We start from the raw sequence: 16,721 nt of genomic DNA, 5'->3' as shown, positions 1-16,721 counted from the left end.
CTTATTTCATCTTTACTGAGAAGTCTAGAAATATCTTTTACATTAATTTTTTTGAGTAAATAAAATTATACCGATAAAGAAGAGCTATGCGTATTGGAGAAACTTTTCTGGGTTCTCTCTGTGACAAGATGCAATTGTTTTTAGTAAAAAAGAAAAACAACGAAAATTACATAATTAACCCAAAACCTTTTTAGGTTTTTTGAAATTTATCTCCTAATTCTTTCGAGCACATTTTGGAAATGATAGTGCCAGCTTCAAGGACCCTGCTAATTCCTTCAAGTACTCAAGCTTGGATATGGGAAATTTGGGCTACCATAAAAACCAAGCAGGAAATTTTTCAAGATACATCAAAAGCGAAAGACCACTGCAATAGTGAAAGGTGTTTTATCTCCAGATCTTGATGAAATATTTAAGGCAGGTTTTGAACGGTGGGTTTTATCCGCCAATCTCTTAAGCTGATATTGTAAAAATTGTTATTGCTTTCTCGTGTGTTTAATGCATGCTTTTGTTGCAAGAATGAAATCACATACAAATTATAAATAATACCCTCCTAGCTTCCTTTGAAAATTCTCAATGCCGAGTCTTAAGCTAGAGTGTTGTTGATCCATGGCTTCCATATTTTCTCACATCAAATTAACGTTCGTGTCTGTTGGATCCTTGGCTTCCAGTCATGCAAGTGATTTCTCACAACTCTGCCTCCACGAGACCTTATACCAAGATCAATCTCCTCCGTATCCCCACGCTACTTTGTGTTTACTTTCTAAAGTGAGAGTGAGGAGTGTAGATTCTTCACACTTTAGTGTTTATTTCAATCATTTGAGGAAAGATTGAGAATCGCACTCCATAGCCTCACCCATTTTTAGAGTGGGGAGTGGGAGTGAAACTCCCATGGCACTCCCACCTCTCCCTTTTCTATTATTTTTCTTATTTAATTTAATATTTTATATTTGATAAAACTAAAATAAATAATATTGTTTTATTTGAATAACATTATTATATTTAATTAAATAATAATTTACATTAATTCTAAGTTAAAATTACTTAAAAATAATAATAATATATTAATAGAGAATTAATAAATATTACTATATGTTATCTTCATTTGAAAATATAATATTAGCATATTTATTTTAAAAATAATAGTACTATATTTATTTGATATCAATAATTAATAATAATGAATAGTTTATTCTAATAAAATATTAATTTTGTACTAAATAATTTTATATTATTATTTTATATAATAATAAATTTAATATAATTATATTCAAATTTAATATAATTAAATTAAATTAAATAAAATAATATTTCATTTTATATTTACCCCCTCCTTTTATTACATTTACTATACTTATATTTAATAAATATTTAAATAATAGTATTATATTTAACTAAATAATAATTTGGTTTGCTTCTAAGTTTAAATTACTTAAAAATAATAAAATTATATTAATATAGAATTAATAATATTACTATATACCATATTTATTTGAAAATATAATATTATTATATTTATTTAAAAATAATAGTGTTACATTTATTTAATATTAATAATTAATACTAATAAATAGTTTATTCTAAGAAAATATTAATTTTGTACTATGTTAATAATAAAAGTGTTTCATTTATATTGCTCTTAGGAATAATTTTTAATTTATATAATTAAAATTAAAATTAATAAAAAACTGTGATGTACATAATTAAGAATATTAATAATTATTATAAATTTACAAATATAATAAATAAATATTTATTCATTAAACATATTTTTTATTAACTTTGTAATTAAAAATTATAATTCTTTAAATAAGAATAAAATTATAATTTAAAATTATTTATTTTTAATTCAAAATAAAATAAATATATAAATTAAATTTTAATTTCTATTCTATACTTTCATTCCGTGTAAGTAAACAATTTATCCTCAATATCACTTCGCACTCCGAATAATAAAATTTCCACTGCTGAATATTCCCGCTGACTGCCCCGTCTAGACAAAACTTAGGTATTTGGTTCATTCTGACAGAAAAAGCAAGAGCCTAGAGGGGTAAATTTTGAAAAATAAAAAAAATTAGGGCTATTTAAGTAAATTTGTATTTAATTAAATATTAATTGACTGGCAGCAGTGAGTCGCTGGTGGTCTAAAAGCTATCGAATCTATAATTGTTCTTGGCTGATCTTTGAACGAAGATCGGAACATTGTTGCGTTGGTGTTTCTCTCTTTCTCTTTCCATACAAATCATAAAGTCATGATCTTTGTTGGCGGCCTCCCTTTTTCTACTAACAATTCATCGTGGTCGTCGTCATCATCTCAGGTACCTTCTTCATTCAACACTTTCTAAACTATTATTTGTATGGCACCCTTCCCTCAAAAGAAAAATCTACAAAAATTTGTTCTGCTTGTTTTTATTTATTTGTCAAAACAAAACAAAAATTTGGATTTTGTTTTAATTTTTTTGGTGCAGGGGAGTGATATCCTGGTTGCTTTACTGGAGCACCCCGTTCTGGTATCAGCTTCACATTCATTCAAGAGTATGGAGGAGACAAAAGTCTCTGTTTCTAGTGAGACCCCATCGCCTTCCAAATACGTTTATGTTTTCCAGAGAGAATATGCAACTGTTGACCCTGCGCTTGTTGATGTATGTACTATGTTATGTTCTTTTCTTTACATTTATTCTTTTTTTTTTCCGTTCGATTATAATGGTTTGAACAACTGTTTTAGTATGTTGGCACCGATGAAGCAACAACCTGCGTTGGACTTGTCATTCGCAACCGCAGAAATCGAATGTAAGTCTAGAAAATATTCTATTTTTGGCTTGGGTCTGCATTCCTCAATTCTGATTTTTCTATTTCAACTGCAGGACCTCTATTGCCCATATGGATAATCCTGAGATTGTGGATATTGGCCTTTGCCAGATGTTATCGCTCGTTGTTGATCATGATCTAGATGCTGAGTTAGATGTATTCTCCTCTGTTTCAATTGAATTTTGATGCTTTTATCAATGATTTTCAGTTTACCAAGTGAAGGCTCTTTTTTTTTTTTTTTTGGGGGGGGGGGGGGTTTATATTGTGCAGGTGTACCTAATTGGTGGTTTTGATGATGCTTCACCCAATGTCTGACCCAAGATCCCCTACTTTGTTTTAAATTTTCCAGACACGTAATTATCCTGGTCAGGGGCAGAATGATTAAAATGAGATGTATTGACCTTTGTATGCAGCATGCCAACGTTACCACTATATCAGAATGCTATTCGGACATGGATGGTTATTCCCTTCCTTTGTGCAGAAAACTAGTTGACACTTTGCAGAGGAGACAAGAAAAGTTCCACGTTCAAACTCTTCATGTTCTTGGCCATAACACAAAGCGGGACTCTCAAGGAAATGCATACCCCATTTTTCATGGGTTCTTGGTAAGTATGTGCTTGCAACAATCTAAACTCCTTTTCTTTTATTTGTCAGATGATTTGATGTTTACTCAAACTGAATTTGAAAGCTATTCTGACTCTTTAATGAAATTCCTTGTTACTCATGTCAGTGCAAAATCTTATTAAATGGTATTTGAAACGTATTTATGTTCCACCTGGTAACATATGACATGTAAGTTTTATGGTTTGGGAGAAAAGATGCTGTGATTGTTCCTTTGTTCCATTAAAGCTTCTAGCATTGTTGGGAATATTGATTCTGGTATCTTTTTCACCTTTTCAGGTAGAAACTTGCACAGGATCTCTGAGCCCAGCCAGTTTTGATGGGACTTCAAGATGTCCAGATGAAATGGTTAGGAGAATTAGAGTGACCTCATCTTATGAAGACACAAGTTGGAATGGCAAGTTACTGGAGACATATGACACTCAAACTGATCGATTTGTAATTGCCCCCTGCCGCTGGTAGAATGTTGTTTTTCATGGTTAAGCTTACAGTTTCTTCTGCTCAGTACATTTCTAAATTTTGAAACACAGTTGAAAGCAATAATCTGAATTATTAATGCTCATCAACTCTTACAATACTGGCCTGACCTGACTTCATCTACAGGCCCATAACTTGTTGTAACATACTTCCCAAAGTCAAATGGCTAATGATTTGCCTCACATCTATATTGGTACTTCATGCTCCTTTTGTTACTGTTGCAGGACCGTTCGCAAATTACATATCGTTATGAGCTTGCAACAACTTTCTGATGAGGAAATCCTTCGTAGATGCTCTACTTCGCCTTCTGCTGAGGGCCCAGATTTTGTGGAAAATTTAAGAAGGTATGGACATATTAAGAATAATCCTTGACTCGGGAGTTCCCAAACACCTTGGATCATTGAATTTGGATTTGGATGTCAGGATGAATAATACACAGCATGTGAGTAATTTCTAATTGATGATCTCATGTTCATGAGAATGTTCAAGATTAATGTTGATCATTTAACATATGTATTTCTTGTCTATGACAAGGAATATATAAAATCACAATTTTATTTTGTATGAACTTTTATCTTCCATTCCCACATTTTCATTTCTCCGGTGATGGAAGAAAGAGCCTGGCTGAACTTTGGAAAGAGCTATCAGTATCAAGTATGATGGTGCATGCATGCTTGAGTTTGGTAGTTAAAATTTGAAGCATTTTTGTTTTTTTCAGGCAGTGGAACTATTTGATTAAACGCCCAGACTGGAGAGAAACCTTCCCTTGGAAGCAGCCACGTGTTTTTCAGAGGGCTGCTGATGGAGGGTGGAGAAGATGCTGATAATCTACTTGAAAAAAATCCTGCATTTCTATGTAGGCCGAATCCAGACAAATTGAAAGTTATCATTCTAGGATTTTAACTTCTTTTCCCAAACAGGCTTCCTTTTATCATTTCTTTCTGCTCATTGTTTGCTTTTGGAGTAGTAGATATGATTATTGGGATTTGTGAACATCATAACCAACTAGTTGTTACCAGCTCTTCCCTTTATTCTAGAGGAAGGAGTGCTTGCTATTAGCATGTTCAGCTTAATTTTAGAATACTTAAGGTGGCATTTGTTTTTTTATTTTTTTTTTTAAATTTGAAATTTGAATAGATTTGAATTAGTTTGAATTCTAAATAAAACTAAATGTCAGAATTTAATTGACATTTTTTTTAATCTTTGAAAATAAGATTAATTTGTTTGTTTTTTTTCTTTTTTCTACTTAAAATATCTAAAACCAACACTTTAACATTTGTGTTCTTATAAATTTTAAGTGTTAAAATAAATAATAAACATATAAAAGAATATAAATAGGATAATATTAATGATAACATAAATCATGTTTAAGTGAATACAACTATTTAATATTTTAAATTAAAACATTTTAGTCAATTTTATTGTAGTTTAGATAAATAATACTAGTTTGAAGAAAATAAAAAAAAAGATAAAAATATTAATAGTCTACTACTATATTATTACAAGTTATAGAAATGAATAATAATGTTGATTAGTTAATTTTTACTTAGATAAGAGTGAAAATAAATTGATTAGATAGATATACTACAGAGAATGTATTTTAACAATGTCATTCAGACTTCTTATATTAATTAAAAAGTTAAAAAAATGAGCATAAAAAGTTAATGACTAAATTTTTTTATTAAAGTGAGAAAACAAATAGACTAAATAAGTTAACTGATTGAAATTAAGGCAATCAAGTCAATTAATGAACTGACGCGTAATGTTGCTTAGCCTTGGGCCCTTGGCCCCATATAAAACAGGCAGGAGCTGACAAATTTCAAGGACAAAAGTATTAATTCAATTCGGGGTCGTATTTGGCTGTAAGTACTAGCAAATTAGTCCTAAATTCACGAGACTAATAATATCTATTTTTTTTTTGCATGGGTTTAGAGAGGATTCAAAATAAATTATTTTAACCTGCAAAAATTTGCTACAAGTATCGAAATTTTATTCAATAATTTATTTTAGCCTTGGCCTCCTATAAATGGATGAGAAAACAAGCACCAGGTACCACGAATCCACGATAAAACAAAATCCCTTGCCGGATTTTTCCGTAAATCAAGCACAAGATCGGCAAAGATGAGCTTAGTCGATCGTGAGTCATTCGGAAGTCGTTGTCTTCGTAGGCCATGCCCAATTGGCCCATATAGCAGGAGCAGCCCAGGCCCGTAATGTGAATTGATTTTTGATACGACATCGAGTAGGCTCTCTTGATACCCCTTCTTAAATTTCTTATAAAACCCTTCTTTACCCAAAATTATCTAAATAACTAAAAAGAAATTAAATTCCTTTTTCTAATTATTTTGAATGAAAAGTTAATCAAATACTTAAATACATTATATAATATTATAAGGATTTTCTTAGGGGGCGTTAAAAGCCCCCCCCACTTCAACGTTGAACAGCGGAGGAGGAGCGGAGGGAAGCTTAAGTCAGAAAGAACTCTAGAGGTTAAAAACGTAACCAAACCTGTCCTGTCCTTTTACCAACTGGAAAGGAATAGACAAGGGCAAACGCAAGTAATTAATTCATCCTGTTAAAAATAGGGATTAACCAAGGTTAAATGGGTCTTAAGTTCGCAGAGAGATTATATAAATAAATCTCCCTATCTCTTTCTCTCTCTACTGCTTTTATATAATAATACTATTTTCATACAACCAACATTCATAAGTACTACTGTTATCGTAACGAAAAGAAAGAGAAAAACCCTAGTTACTCTATATTTTAGTGGGCGTTCTGTTTTGGTTTAGCAAATATAAATATAAATATAAATATAAATATTTTTATTTTTTTTATTTAAAAAAAAAAAAGAAAAAAGAAAAAAGAATAAGGCGTAAGATGGAGGGATGTTAAATTTAAGCACAACTAGGGATATTATTATTATTATTATTATTATTATTATTATTATTAGGATTAGGATTAGGATTAGGAGGAGGAGGAGGAGGAGTAGTATAAGAAGAAGAAAAAGAAGAGAAGACGTCCAAACCAAACGGAATCATAAAGTACAAGATAATAAATACATAATAATAATAATAATAATAACAGGAAGCTATGGCTATGAGTAGTGATGGAGAACAAAGAAAGAAGACATGGGGAACGTGGGAGGAGTTGGTGCTAGCATGCGCCGTTAAACGACACGGTTTCAAAAACTGGGACTCAGTTTCGGTGGAACTCCAAACAAAAACCTCTCTCCCCCACCTTCTCACCACCCCTCAATGCTGCAAACAAAAATACCGCGACCTCGAACGCAGATTCAACGACGACCCTCAACCTCATAATAATAACAATCATAATGTTCATGTTCCCTGGCTCGAACACCTGCGCAAAGTTCGCGTCGACGAGTTGAAGAGAGAGCTTCAACGTTGTGATCTTTCCATTCTGTAATATTTATTTATATTTATATTTATATATCTCCTCCTCTCTTCTCTTCTCTTTCTCTTTCTCCTTCTCTTTTTTTTTTCAAAAAAAAAAAAAAAATCTTTTAGTGCGTTTAGATCTGAGTGACATATATTCTTTTCGTTGTTGGAACAGTTCTTTACAGCTTCAAGTTAAGAAATTGGAAGAAGAACGAGAGAAACCAGATCTTGAAATCGAGAAAACTCGTTCCCTCAACGACAACGACAAAACTGACGACCCCCAAAAATCGGAGAGGCGGCCCGTTAAGGAGGTCTTTAATAATCGCTTTCTTGTTTCCCCCGCCGAAGAGGAATCCAACCGCTCTGTCAACGAGTCCAATTCCACCGGTTTCAACCCCAAACACTTGCTGCCTAAGTCTGAACCGGAGCCCGCTGGAGGTCAGTCTCCGGTTTTGAGCCGGTCCAAGGGGGAATTAGGTGACTCCGTCACTCCGTTGAGCAGCGACGTGCAGAGCTCCGCCAGTTTTGGGATTGGGACGGAAAGGAAGAGGGGTTCCGCTGCTGCTGGCGGCCATATTATCGAAGGGACCTACGCCGAATCTGAACCGTTGATTCGCTTGTTGGACTTGATTAGGACCCACAATCATCATCTATCATCCTTGTTCGAGCGTCGGCTTAAAAGCCAGGTACAGGGAGTTTTTTGTATGTTTTCTTTTCTTCTCTACTATAGTTTTATTTTTCCTTTAAAACAAAAAAAAAAAAACTATTAATTTCAACTTTTTTCTTTAAACCAAAAAAAGAAAAAAAAAAGAAAAATTATTATCCATATGTCATCATCATCAATTGGTCATGAGCGTCCAATAATTTGGGACCACCATCTTTTTCATTATTATTATTTTTTTTTTAAATTTTTTCTTTCTCTTGTGGCATAAGATAAAAGCATCTAGCTAGCTAACTCACTCAAATTTGTCAACTTCGTTTTTTTTTCTTTCACCTAAGTAATTTATTTGTTATATATATAATATTAGTCAGCATTTGTTAGATTGCCTCTCAATAAATTTAGTACCCATCCCTGCTTCAAGGATGTGTCATGCTTTGAATTATTTCTCTCCTTTTCTTTTTAATATTAAGAAAATTCTAGGACGAAAATCCCTATTTCAACCATCCGTATATTATTTCTCTCTTTTTAATACATATGGAGATAAGTATTTGTTTTTTTTTTTTGTTTTTTTTTTGTTTTTTTTGGTTGGGGGGGGGAATGGGAAGATATAGAGGAGGGAAACATTTAGTTAGATGAAACACTGCACAATGCAAGAATAACATTATATGTAATTAAAAGAACATAAAACTTGGTACAAAAGATATCTTGTAGTGTTGTTTTTTTTTTTTTAATCTTATTATTAATTTTTATTTTATCTCTAATGATATAGTGTGCCATTTTTTGTTTTTTTGTTTTTTTTGTTTTTTGTTTTTACACATTACTATTGCACGTGCAAAGGTCGATATGGTCAGTCTTGTCTGATTGGAAAAAAACTTATTAATCGTCCTTGGTTTCTGGACCAACAAAGTGTTGTATATTCTTTGTATTCTCATCACGGTATTTACTTTTACTTTCCTTCTTTGTTAATATTATAAAATGAATATATGCGGGGCAACATTTCTATGGGATGGATGGAAATATTGACCATATACTTTATTTTATCTGCCCATAGATATTCTTTTTTCTTAAAAAAAAAAAATAATTAATCAATTTATTATCATTCTATTTTTTGGGGCAACTAGTTTTGCTTTCACATGCAAATTGCAACGTGGGTAAGCGATGCCCGTCTACCATATCATGATTCACCTACCCCTAATGAAAAAGGACAACCCTGTGTCCACTTACGTAGCCCGTACTTTTCCGTTTTCCGAAAGGCCCATGTGACTAGACCCAAAATCTTTTTTCGGCCCATTACCCGATCTAGCACATTTAATAATTATTTTAATTGACTTGCAAATTGCTGGGTGCAATGCATGCAGGAGTCGAACGAGTACAAGGAGCTAGTCAGACAGCATGTGGATTTAGAAACAATACAAACAAGAGTCGAGCGAGGCTCCTATTCTGCATGCATACTCACATTCTACAGAGACCTCTTGCTTCTCTTCAACAATGCCATTGTTTACTTCCCAAAGGCTTCCCTCGAATCAGAAGCAGCTCATCAGCTTCGAAACCTCGTCTCAAATGAAATCAGGAAAGAAACCCATAAATCTGATTCTTCACAAGAAGAAGCCCCCCCACTGCCAACACCACCACCGCAGACAAAACCTTTGTTAGAACGATCCGATTCATTGCTTGCTAAACAGAAAGCATCAGCTCCCATTATCGTTTGTCGTAAACGCAGCTCAGTTTCAGCTAAACCATCTTCTAGCTTTGCTCAAAAAGGCGACAACCAAAAACAACCAAGTGATGGCGCTAAGAAACCAGCTACTGATGTAAAGCAGCCGTCACCCGTTGAACAAAGCTTATTAAAGGTGAAAACAGAAGAGAAGCCTGTAACAACTGGTGCAAGAAGCTCAAGAAGAAGCAGCAGGAACCTCACGAGCAAGACTCCTCCTGCTCCTAGTACTGGTAACAAGAAACAGAAAACAGCCGCCCAAGGTTCAAAAGGTGGTTCTGGTTCTGTTAATAAACGAGAAACTCCCAAAACAGATAATAAGAAGAAGGCTGAAACATCGGACAAAAAGAAAAGTGTAGTGGATTTCTTGAAAAGAATCAAGAAGAACTCTCCAGTGCATACAGTGAAGAGGAGTAAAGGCGGTGAAGAGCAGAAAAAGACTAATAACAGTAGTGGAAAGAAAGAGAGGATCTTGTTAAGAAGTTCTGATAAAAAACAAGCAAAGGAAGAGTCGTCTAGTCCTTCAAAGAAAAGTGTTGGGAGGCCTCCAAGGAAGATGCCAGAGGCCTCAGGGAAGCGTGGGAGGGATACTGGTGGGAAGGAGGCGGTGCTTGCCAAGCGCCAAAGTAAAAGGACTAAGAGGTGATTTCCATGTTGTGCCTTTCTGTGTCTGCCCAAACTGCCAACGCGAAATGCCAATATTTTGGTTGTATATTGTGTTTGTATTTTAATTTATGCTATAGTGTTGATTTTAGGGGTTCTTAGCGCTAGCTGCACTGATCTTACCCAATTAATTATTCTTTTACTCTTGTCTAAGTTGTCTTGAAAAACTCTGGCATTCAGGTTCGTCTATTAATGCGTGCAACTAAATTTCGCGGCACAGTCTGAGGTTCAGTTTCATGTGAACTTGAGCATATACTGACAGTCAGGAATTCAACATTCATTTAATGTTGTAGGCTTCATTATGAGCCTTTTACTGTTCGTTTGCTTTTCTCCCTCCTCGATGACAATCTTTGACTGCTCGTCCGCCATGTACAACCGCCACTAAGGTTTATATAAGATTCAGTAAGTTAAAAAAATTGTCTTGCCCATGCATTAGCTGCAAAAGTACTCGTGCTACATGAGGTGTAGTTTTTTAACCCATCTAGTTGATATATATTATACTGCACAAGAGAATAATGCTGTTTATAGTTTAAGCGAAGCAATATGCGTACAATATAACTAATTACACCTCAGAGTGTTTATAGGATTAAACCAATGGGTTTATGGGAGGATGCAATGGTAAGCCTTCGTTAAGAACCAACCATGAATACTGATCTTGCTGGAGGCAAGTCTCTCTTGTGCAGTTCTGTGTTTGCTTAGTAAGTTGAACTTACTCCGAGATAAGTTTTTGCTTGCTTCACTAAACGATGCAGGAAAATAAACAGAGACTTGTTGAGTTGTTTGGGGAATGGGGTAACGAGGTAGTACACTGCATGCATTTCTTTCTGTGCTTGCTGTAAGGAATTAATTATGTTGGGATTTGCTTCGGAGAGAGCACTCCTGTCAATCTATGCTTGCTCTAAGAATTGCTGCATTTCTTTCTAACTTTAGGGCTTCATTGTGAACGGATAGGAGAAGAAAACAAGATGTTGAGTTTGTACACATTGCTGTAGATAACACACTGCTGACAAATCGAAAGTAAAGGGAAGATCCTACTTCTTACAATATTGCGTATGCCCCTACCACCCAGATTATCGTCCATCTTAAAGGCTTACAGTCACCTGATACCTACAGAAACGATGGAACTACTTGTCTAGACACTAGAGCAATCTAATCTAATTAATCCAATAAAATTAGCATAAGTATAAGCATAGCCGTATATGGATGCTCCATTCAGAATTTGCTAATTTACTAAAGTCGAAGAGAGTCCACCAGAGATGCCATCGGCAAGGCCAACGATCCTAACTCCGGCCAAATTTCTTCTTGACAACATTTTCATCAATAAATTTATTTATTTTTTTAATATATCTAAAGTCGAGTGTTCCATCTCTACGTTTTCTGGCATGGCTTGCAATTGCATGCCAGGGAGGGATTGCCTTCGAACCTGCTCGCTAATCAAGAAATAAGTCGACAATCTGCTGACTTCTTCCGTTCTATTTGCTTCACTCATCACAAAATACTAATAGCGTAACAACTCAACAAGAACAAGGTTCACCCTTTTTAGTAAGTGAAAACAAAATAGCGGTGATATTATTTTTCCACATCTGTTCCATTATTTCACCATTTCTGTTTTTTTGCATATTATTTTTGCTGAACCACTCTACCCATTTTTTTTTCTTTTTTGTTCTTTTAACACGTCTCATTGTTTTGAAAAATTACACATACCATACATAAATTAAACCCTAAAGCCAAAAAGAAAAAATCATTAATAAATCAAAATTTTATACATGAGCATGATCGCAACAGAAAAATCACTAATAATATAATGTTACACACGCATCGGCCTCCCTTGGACCTTGAGCGACATCCCTAGTCATTTAAATAAAGAAATTAGACCCAGCTACCATAAATAATTCCCATCTTTCAGTTACACCTATCATAAGCCACAAGCCCAAAAATAAGAAAACGGCGGTTATACAAGAAAATTGATCTACAAGAAATCAGTTGTATCTCTCTCCAACACGTCAAAGATTTGTTCTCTATCAATCTTATTACCACCATAAGTGTTCTTTCCAGCTGTCTCATCATCCCATGTTTAGTATAGCTACTCTGCTTCCTACCAAAAACAAATTTCTTTCATTCTCCCATTGATTGACCTCTTGAGAACTGATGGCCCCTCTCATCTGTTTGCAGGCAAAGATCAAGATCATCACGAAATGGAATAATTTTTTTAATTTTTATTTTAAAAAAGCCCCAACTGTTTCCTTAACTATGTCTTGACCAATATATAAGCTTTTACACGAAAAAAGAACATCAATTTCCTCATCATATAAATGATAAAATGTTGGCAGTTTTACGAATGGTGCAAAATGCAAATAACTTGAGAAATTCCAGGAAAGAAATAGAAAAGAAAATGTGTCTTCAAAACTATTTGCACCTAACCAGACTTCACTTTTGTTTTTTTCCCTCGACTTTTGATGAAACCTAATGAATCATGAGAACCTTAAAAAGGTATGACAAAAATTGAATACAAATAGATGATTTTGCATGAAACTATGATAAATGCAACAATTGCATATACTTATCAGTGACACTACTCTCTCTCAATGTGCAAAGTCACCAATGCAATTTGAGGTCACTCCATTTTAAGCAACACACATTTTATGATCAAATACTACAGAAAACAAAGTCAGCTATAGAATATCTAAGATTGAAGCCCCCGACAATCAGGCATGCCTGTAATAAGCTGGAAAGAAAACTCTAAAGATGATATAGAAAGGAAAGGGAAGTACCGCTTTCACCATCAGAAATATCAGCAAGCCTTGAAATTGCATCAATAAGTGCTTGTTCTTGCTCCTGAATTGTGAAAAATAATAAATTGTTGATGCAATTTGCTTTGGGAAAAAAAAAGAAAATGAGAAAAAAAGGGTACAAAAGGAAGACATGGTTGCTTTTCCAACCTTCAAGACTCTCTTTGCTTTCTCAATCTCAACTGGATCAGGATGATTTGCACCAAATACCCTCTCCACCTGTCCAATTTCAATAAAAAATAAAATATATCAGAAATCAACAGAATGGGAGTTCCTTATATAGATCAAACTATTTTCGCTTGCCTCTTTAATTAGACTAGCAGTGTGACGAATTTGAATATCATCTGGAGCCTTCTTTCCAATGCCATTCTGGGACGGCAGAAAATCTTTTCTGGATTGACCCTTCCCAGCACCCCTACCTCTTCCAGCACCTGGCACATTATCACGGCCAACAGGTCTATTCATCCCATGACCTGATCCACCATAACCTCCTCGGCGAGATACTCCAGGGTCCTCGCCTTCCCATTGTATATCCTCAGGAGAGATCTGCATCAGAAGATGAGATACACGCATAAAATACAATGCTCAGAAAACTAACATATTATTTGCAGACGTTAATAATAATAATAATCTTCATTCATTACACTAGATAAAATGTTCAAACTTAGAAACTATAAGGTAAAAAATAAAATTTCCATATACAGTAATCACTTTCATAAAATAATATTTCACCATCAAGTGAATTAAGTCAATCTAGGGATAAGGAAATCAAACATACTTTCCATCAATTGGATCCAGCTAACAGTTACAGTGTCTTAAATTATAATTTAATAGGTCAGATTTTCACTGTAGAAGCACAATACTCATCAATATTAGACAATAAGTAGGCAACATTAGCCATAGGATTGAAGCAACAGCTGTACCTCGGAGAGATTGACCCATTCCCAGGTCTCATTCACAGTACCAATATCATAAACCAGTGCATGTCGTCCCTGACAAATATTTGGAAGAAACAGTCAGCTATGAAACTGCTCTAGATTTGATTTCATAGGTGATCAAGAGTGATACATACCTCAACTGGGTTATAGTCAGTTATAACGGCTTCATAGAAGTTATTGTCATCAGGCCACCTAGTCCTAACTCTCTTCCCAATCAATGGGTCAAATGTTGCTCCATCTGGGGGCTCGCTCACAAGGGCAGCACCTGAAGTCGCCCTATTAGCGACTTGACCCCTTCCAGCTGGACCTGAGGAAGGGTATTGCATGGACTTCATTGAGGGTACACCAGGCAAACCCTGTTGAAATAAAACAGAAATCATTAACAAACCATATGATCTGTTTAACTCCAAAGTTGATTGCTTTTAACTCACAGGTTTATGCTTCTTGCCCTTGGATCCTGTTGCAGGTCCTCGTTTAGCAGCCGATGAAGACGGCTGGTGTGATGTGGTGACTGGCTGTGGGTGAAATGATGGTGAGGGCCCACCAAAAGATTGAGAAGGGACCGACTGGGTAATTTTCTGCCTCTTGTGAGATGCAGAGACGGTAGGACTGGGTATTGGATCATGAACACCTTGACCAATACTGTGCATGCCAGGTTGAAGCCCGCCTGCTTGTCTCCACTCCCTACTGACCCCAAAAGATGACCCATTAAAAGAGAAAAGAGATCAAAGCTACCAAAAATCTCAAATAAACAATACTGAACTCCATCAGACCTTATCCTTCGTATTGTGTCGTCTGCATTGACCTGGCCGAGAAGTTCCCGGTGCTCCTCATTTGATAATCTCAACTCTTTTCTAAGTTCTGTTATCAAGCTTTCCTTCTCCTGAAGAAAATACATTTCATGTAGCAGTCATTTAAACCTGATCAGAGAAATTTACGTATATTAGATTCATGAAAACAAAATTACAAAAGTACCCAAGTAATGGCATCAGCTTGAGCTTTAAAAGCTCTCAGAACTGAACTGTATGCTTCTTGTTCAAGTTGATGAATTTGAGTCTCCATATCAGCATCACCATGCATCCTCGGGTATGGAACAGAACCCACAGGAGGTCTTCCATTTCCTGCAACACGTCCCCCTCTCGGGATTCTGTTCTGATGTGATGGAGGAAGATCATCATCGGTTCCTGCAATAATTTCCATGTCAATATACTTCAACCATGAGAGGAAACAATGGTGCTTGAACTCGTTTTAATTTATAAGCAAACAAATCATTACATTGAGTAAAATGTCTGAAAATAAAACTTTCATGATGATTCAGGAACGAATCCCTATAATTTTGTAAAAGACATTAGTAGTAAACAAGAAAATGGGAAGACACTAGAACTACCTTGCAGTTTTACAAGTTAAAGAACTTAAGTTATGACTCACTATTGACTGTTGATTTCTTTTTTATTAACACAGCAAAAAAAGTGCTCAATCTCCATCAAATCAAGCAGTAGCAATAAATTCCACAGTAATTTACTCATTCTAGTAATCAGAATGACATTTTTCTGAAGGAAAATTTGGAAAACAAAGCTTTGTCAACCAATGAACTACAAGAATAATAAATCTAATGTTACATCTGTAATAATCCCCATTCATTTAACAAAAAGAGAAAAAATAGGTTCGTAATGTCAATGCCAAGTTCTTTAAGCTTTTTCTATAACAAAAACTGCTTCAAACTTGCAATCTACACCAAAAAATCAGATGTTTATCACTAAAAACAGTCTTAAGCAATCAAAATACTACTACTAGTGACCAAAATATTCAATGGTTTTATTCGACCATAACTAAATAATAACAGTTCAAAAACCTAAAATCACAATCTCTAATCATATTTGGGAAAAAAATTCAAAGCAAAAGCATGTACTGGAACCTCTGTCGCTCGCTCGCGGAAAGGATTAAAGGAATCTCAATGAGATGTTAAGTCCCTTGATCACGCTCTATACCAGAATCTACTTCAAACTTATAATAGACAATAACAATTCAAACTTTCAACACAAACAAAATCCTCAAGAAACCAACTAATTAAAGCTCAAAACCGTAAATTTACTAATTATCATCACTGCCATCACCAATTACAAGCTGGTATCAAGAATTACAGCTCAAAAAGAATTTTTTTTTTTAACCCTTTAAACAAATTTACGTCATGAAAAATCAAAATTAACAGACCTAAAAAAAAATGAAACCCTAACTCAGCGAATAACTCACTTCAATACTTGAATTCGACAACAGAAATCGAAAGATAAAAGACTTGATCATTGCGAGTGAACTAACCACTGCTATCGTACGGTTCGTAGTCCATAGCCAGCTTTAATCCAAAAACGACGCCTTTTCGATTCAAAATACCAACCAAAGCGAAAATTTTTAGCAAAATTACTAGAAGACGAAGACACAGATTCGGGTTCGCTGAGATTTGAGTTCAATTAAGCTCCAATGAGACAAAATCACCAAGTGCTGTGAGTTTAGCTTCGTAGATTCGCTTGAAATTTTGCTTTTCCAGTTCGAACAAGGCTTTGTGAAATTTCAGCTCCAGTGTTAATTTTTTTAATTGCCAAAAATAAAATAAAAATATTACAATAAAATAACAAAAACACCCAAAAAAAAAAAACCGGACTT

General features: G+C 34.6%; 3 protein-coding genes across 7 annotated transcripts; 2 read left to right on the top strand and 1 right to left on the bottom strand.

Annotated features, from left to right (window-relative positions):
• Positions 1-2,129: 2,129 nt before the first annotated feature.
• On the top strand, positions 2,130-4,961 carry LOC102625830 (protein N-terminal asparagine amidohydrolase). Of its 4 annotated transcripts, none has more exons than XR_008054303.1 (9): positions 2,130-2,315; positions 2,466-2,639; positions 2,723-2,787; positions 2,862-2,961; positions 3,076-3,114; positions 3,219-3,410; positions 3,706-3,864; positions 4,128-4,247; positions 4,622-4,820. XR_008054303.1 is itself a non-coding variant. In XM_006482752.4 (9 exons), the coding sequence occupies exons 1-9, from the start codon at positions 2,250-2,252 to the stop codon at positions 4,725-4,727; spliced, it is 1,041 nt and encodes a 346-aa protein (XP_006482815.1). In that variant the 5' UTR covers positions 2,130-2,249; the 3' UTR covers positions 4,728-4,961. The 4 variants fall into 4 exon arrangements, 2 of the variants coding, with proteins under 2 accessions (XP_006482815.1, XP_006482816.1); XR_371112.4 differs by having other exon boundaries at positions 3,706-3,884; positions 4,128-4,345; XM_006482752.4 differs by having other exon boundaries at positions 3,706-3,884; positions 4,622-4,961.
• Positions 4,962-6,652: 1,691 nt separating this feature from the next.
• On the top strand, positions 6,653-10,655 carry LOC102607753 (uncharacterized). The gene is made up of 3 exons (XM_052440285.1): positions 6,653-7,322; positions 7,474-7,984; positions 9,318-10,655. Exons 1-3 carry the CDS (start codon positions 6,994-6,996, stop codon positions 10,317-10,319), a joined length of 1,842 nt encoding a protein of 613 aa, XP_052296245.1. The 5' UTR covers positions 6,653-6,993; the 3' UTR covers positions 10,320-10,655.
• A 1,403-nt stretch (positions 10,656-12,058) lies between these two features.
• Positions 12,059-16,696, bottom strand: LOC102626711 (protein EMSY-LIKE 3). Of its 2 annotated transcripts, none has more exons than XM_052440155.1 (10): positions 16,380-16,696; positions 15,039-15,247; positions 14,837-14,946; positions 14,495-14,750; positions 14,198-14,419; positions 14,049-14,117; positions 13,429-13,671; positions 13,276-13,344; positions 13,108-13,171; positions 12,059-12,498 (listed from the first exon to the last, which is right to left on the bottom strand). In XM_052440155.1, exons 1-10 carry the CDS (start codon positions 16,405-16,407, stop codon positions 12,452-12,454), a joined length of 1,317 nt encoding a protein of 438 aa, XP_052296115.1. In that variant the 5' UTR covers positions 16,408-16,696; the 3' UTR covers positions 12,059-12,451. The 2 variants fall into 2 exon arrangements, with proteins under 2 accessions (XP_052296115.1, XP_006482818.1); XM_006482755.4 differs by having other exon boundaries at positions 14,495-14,747; positions 16,380-16,691.
• Between the last annotated feature and the right edge of the window lie 25 nt (positions 16,697-16,721).

This window comes from Citrus sinensis, chromosome 4 (genome assembly GCF_022201045.2).
Source record: "Citrus sinensis cultivar Valencia sweet orange chromosome 4, DVS_A1.0, whole genome shotgun sequence".
Taxonomy (NCBI): Eukaryota; Viridiplantae; Streptophyta; class Magnoliopsida; order Sapindales; family Rutaceae; genus Citrus; species Citrus sinensis.
Note: the sequence above shows the minus strand (reverse complement) of the source record. Positions and strands in the feature narration are given on the sequence as shown.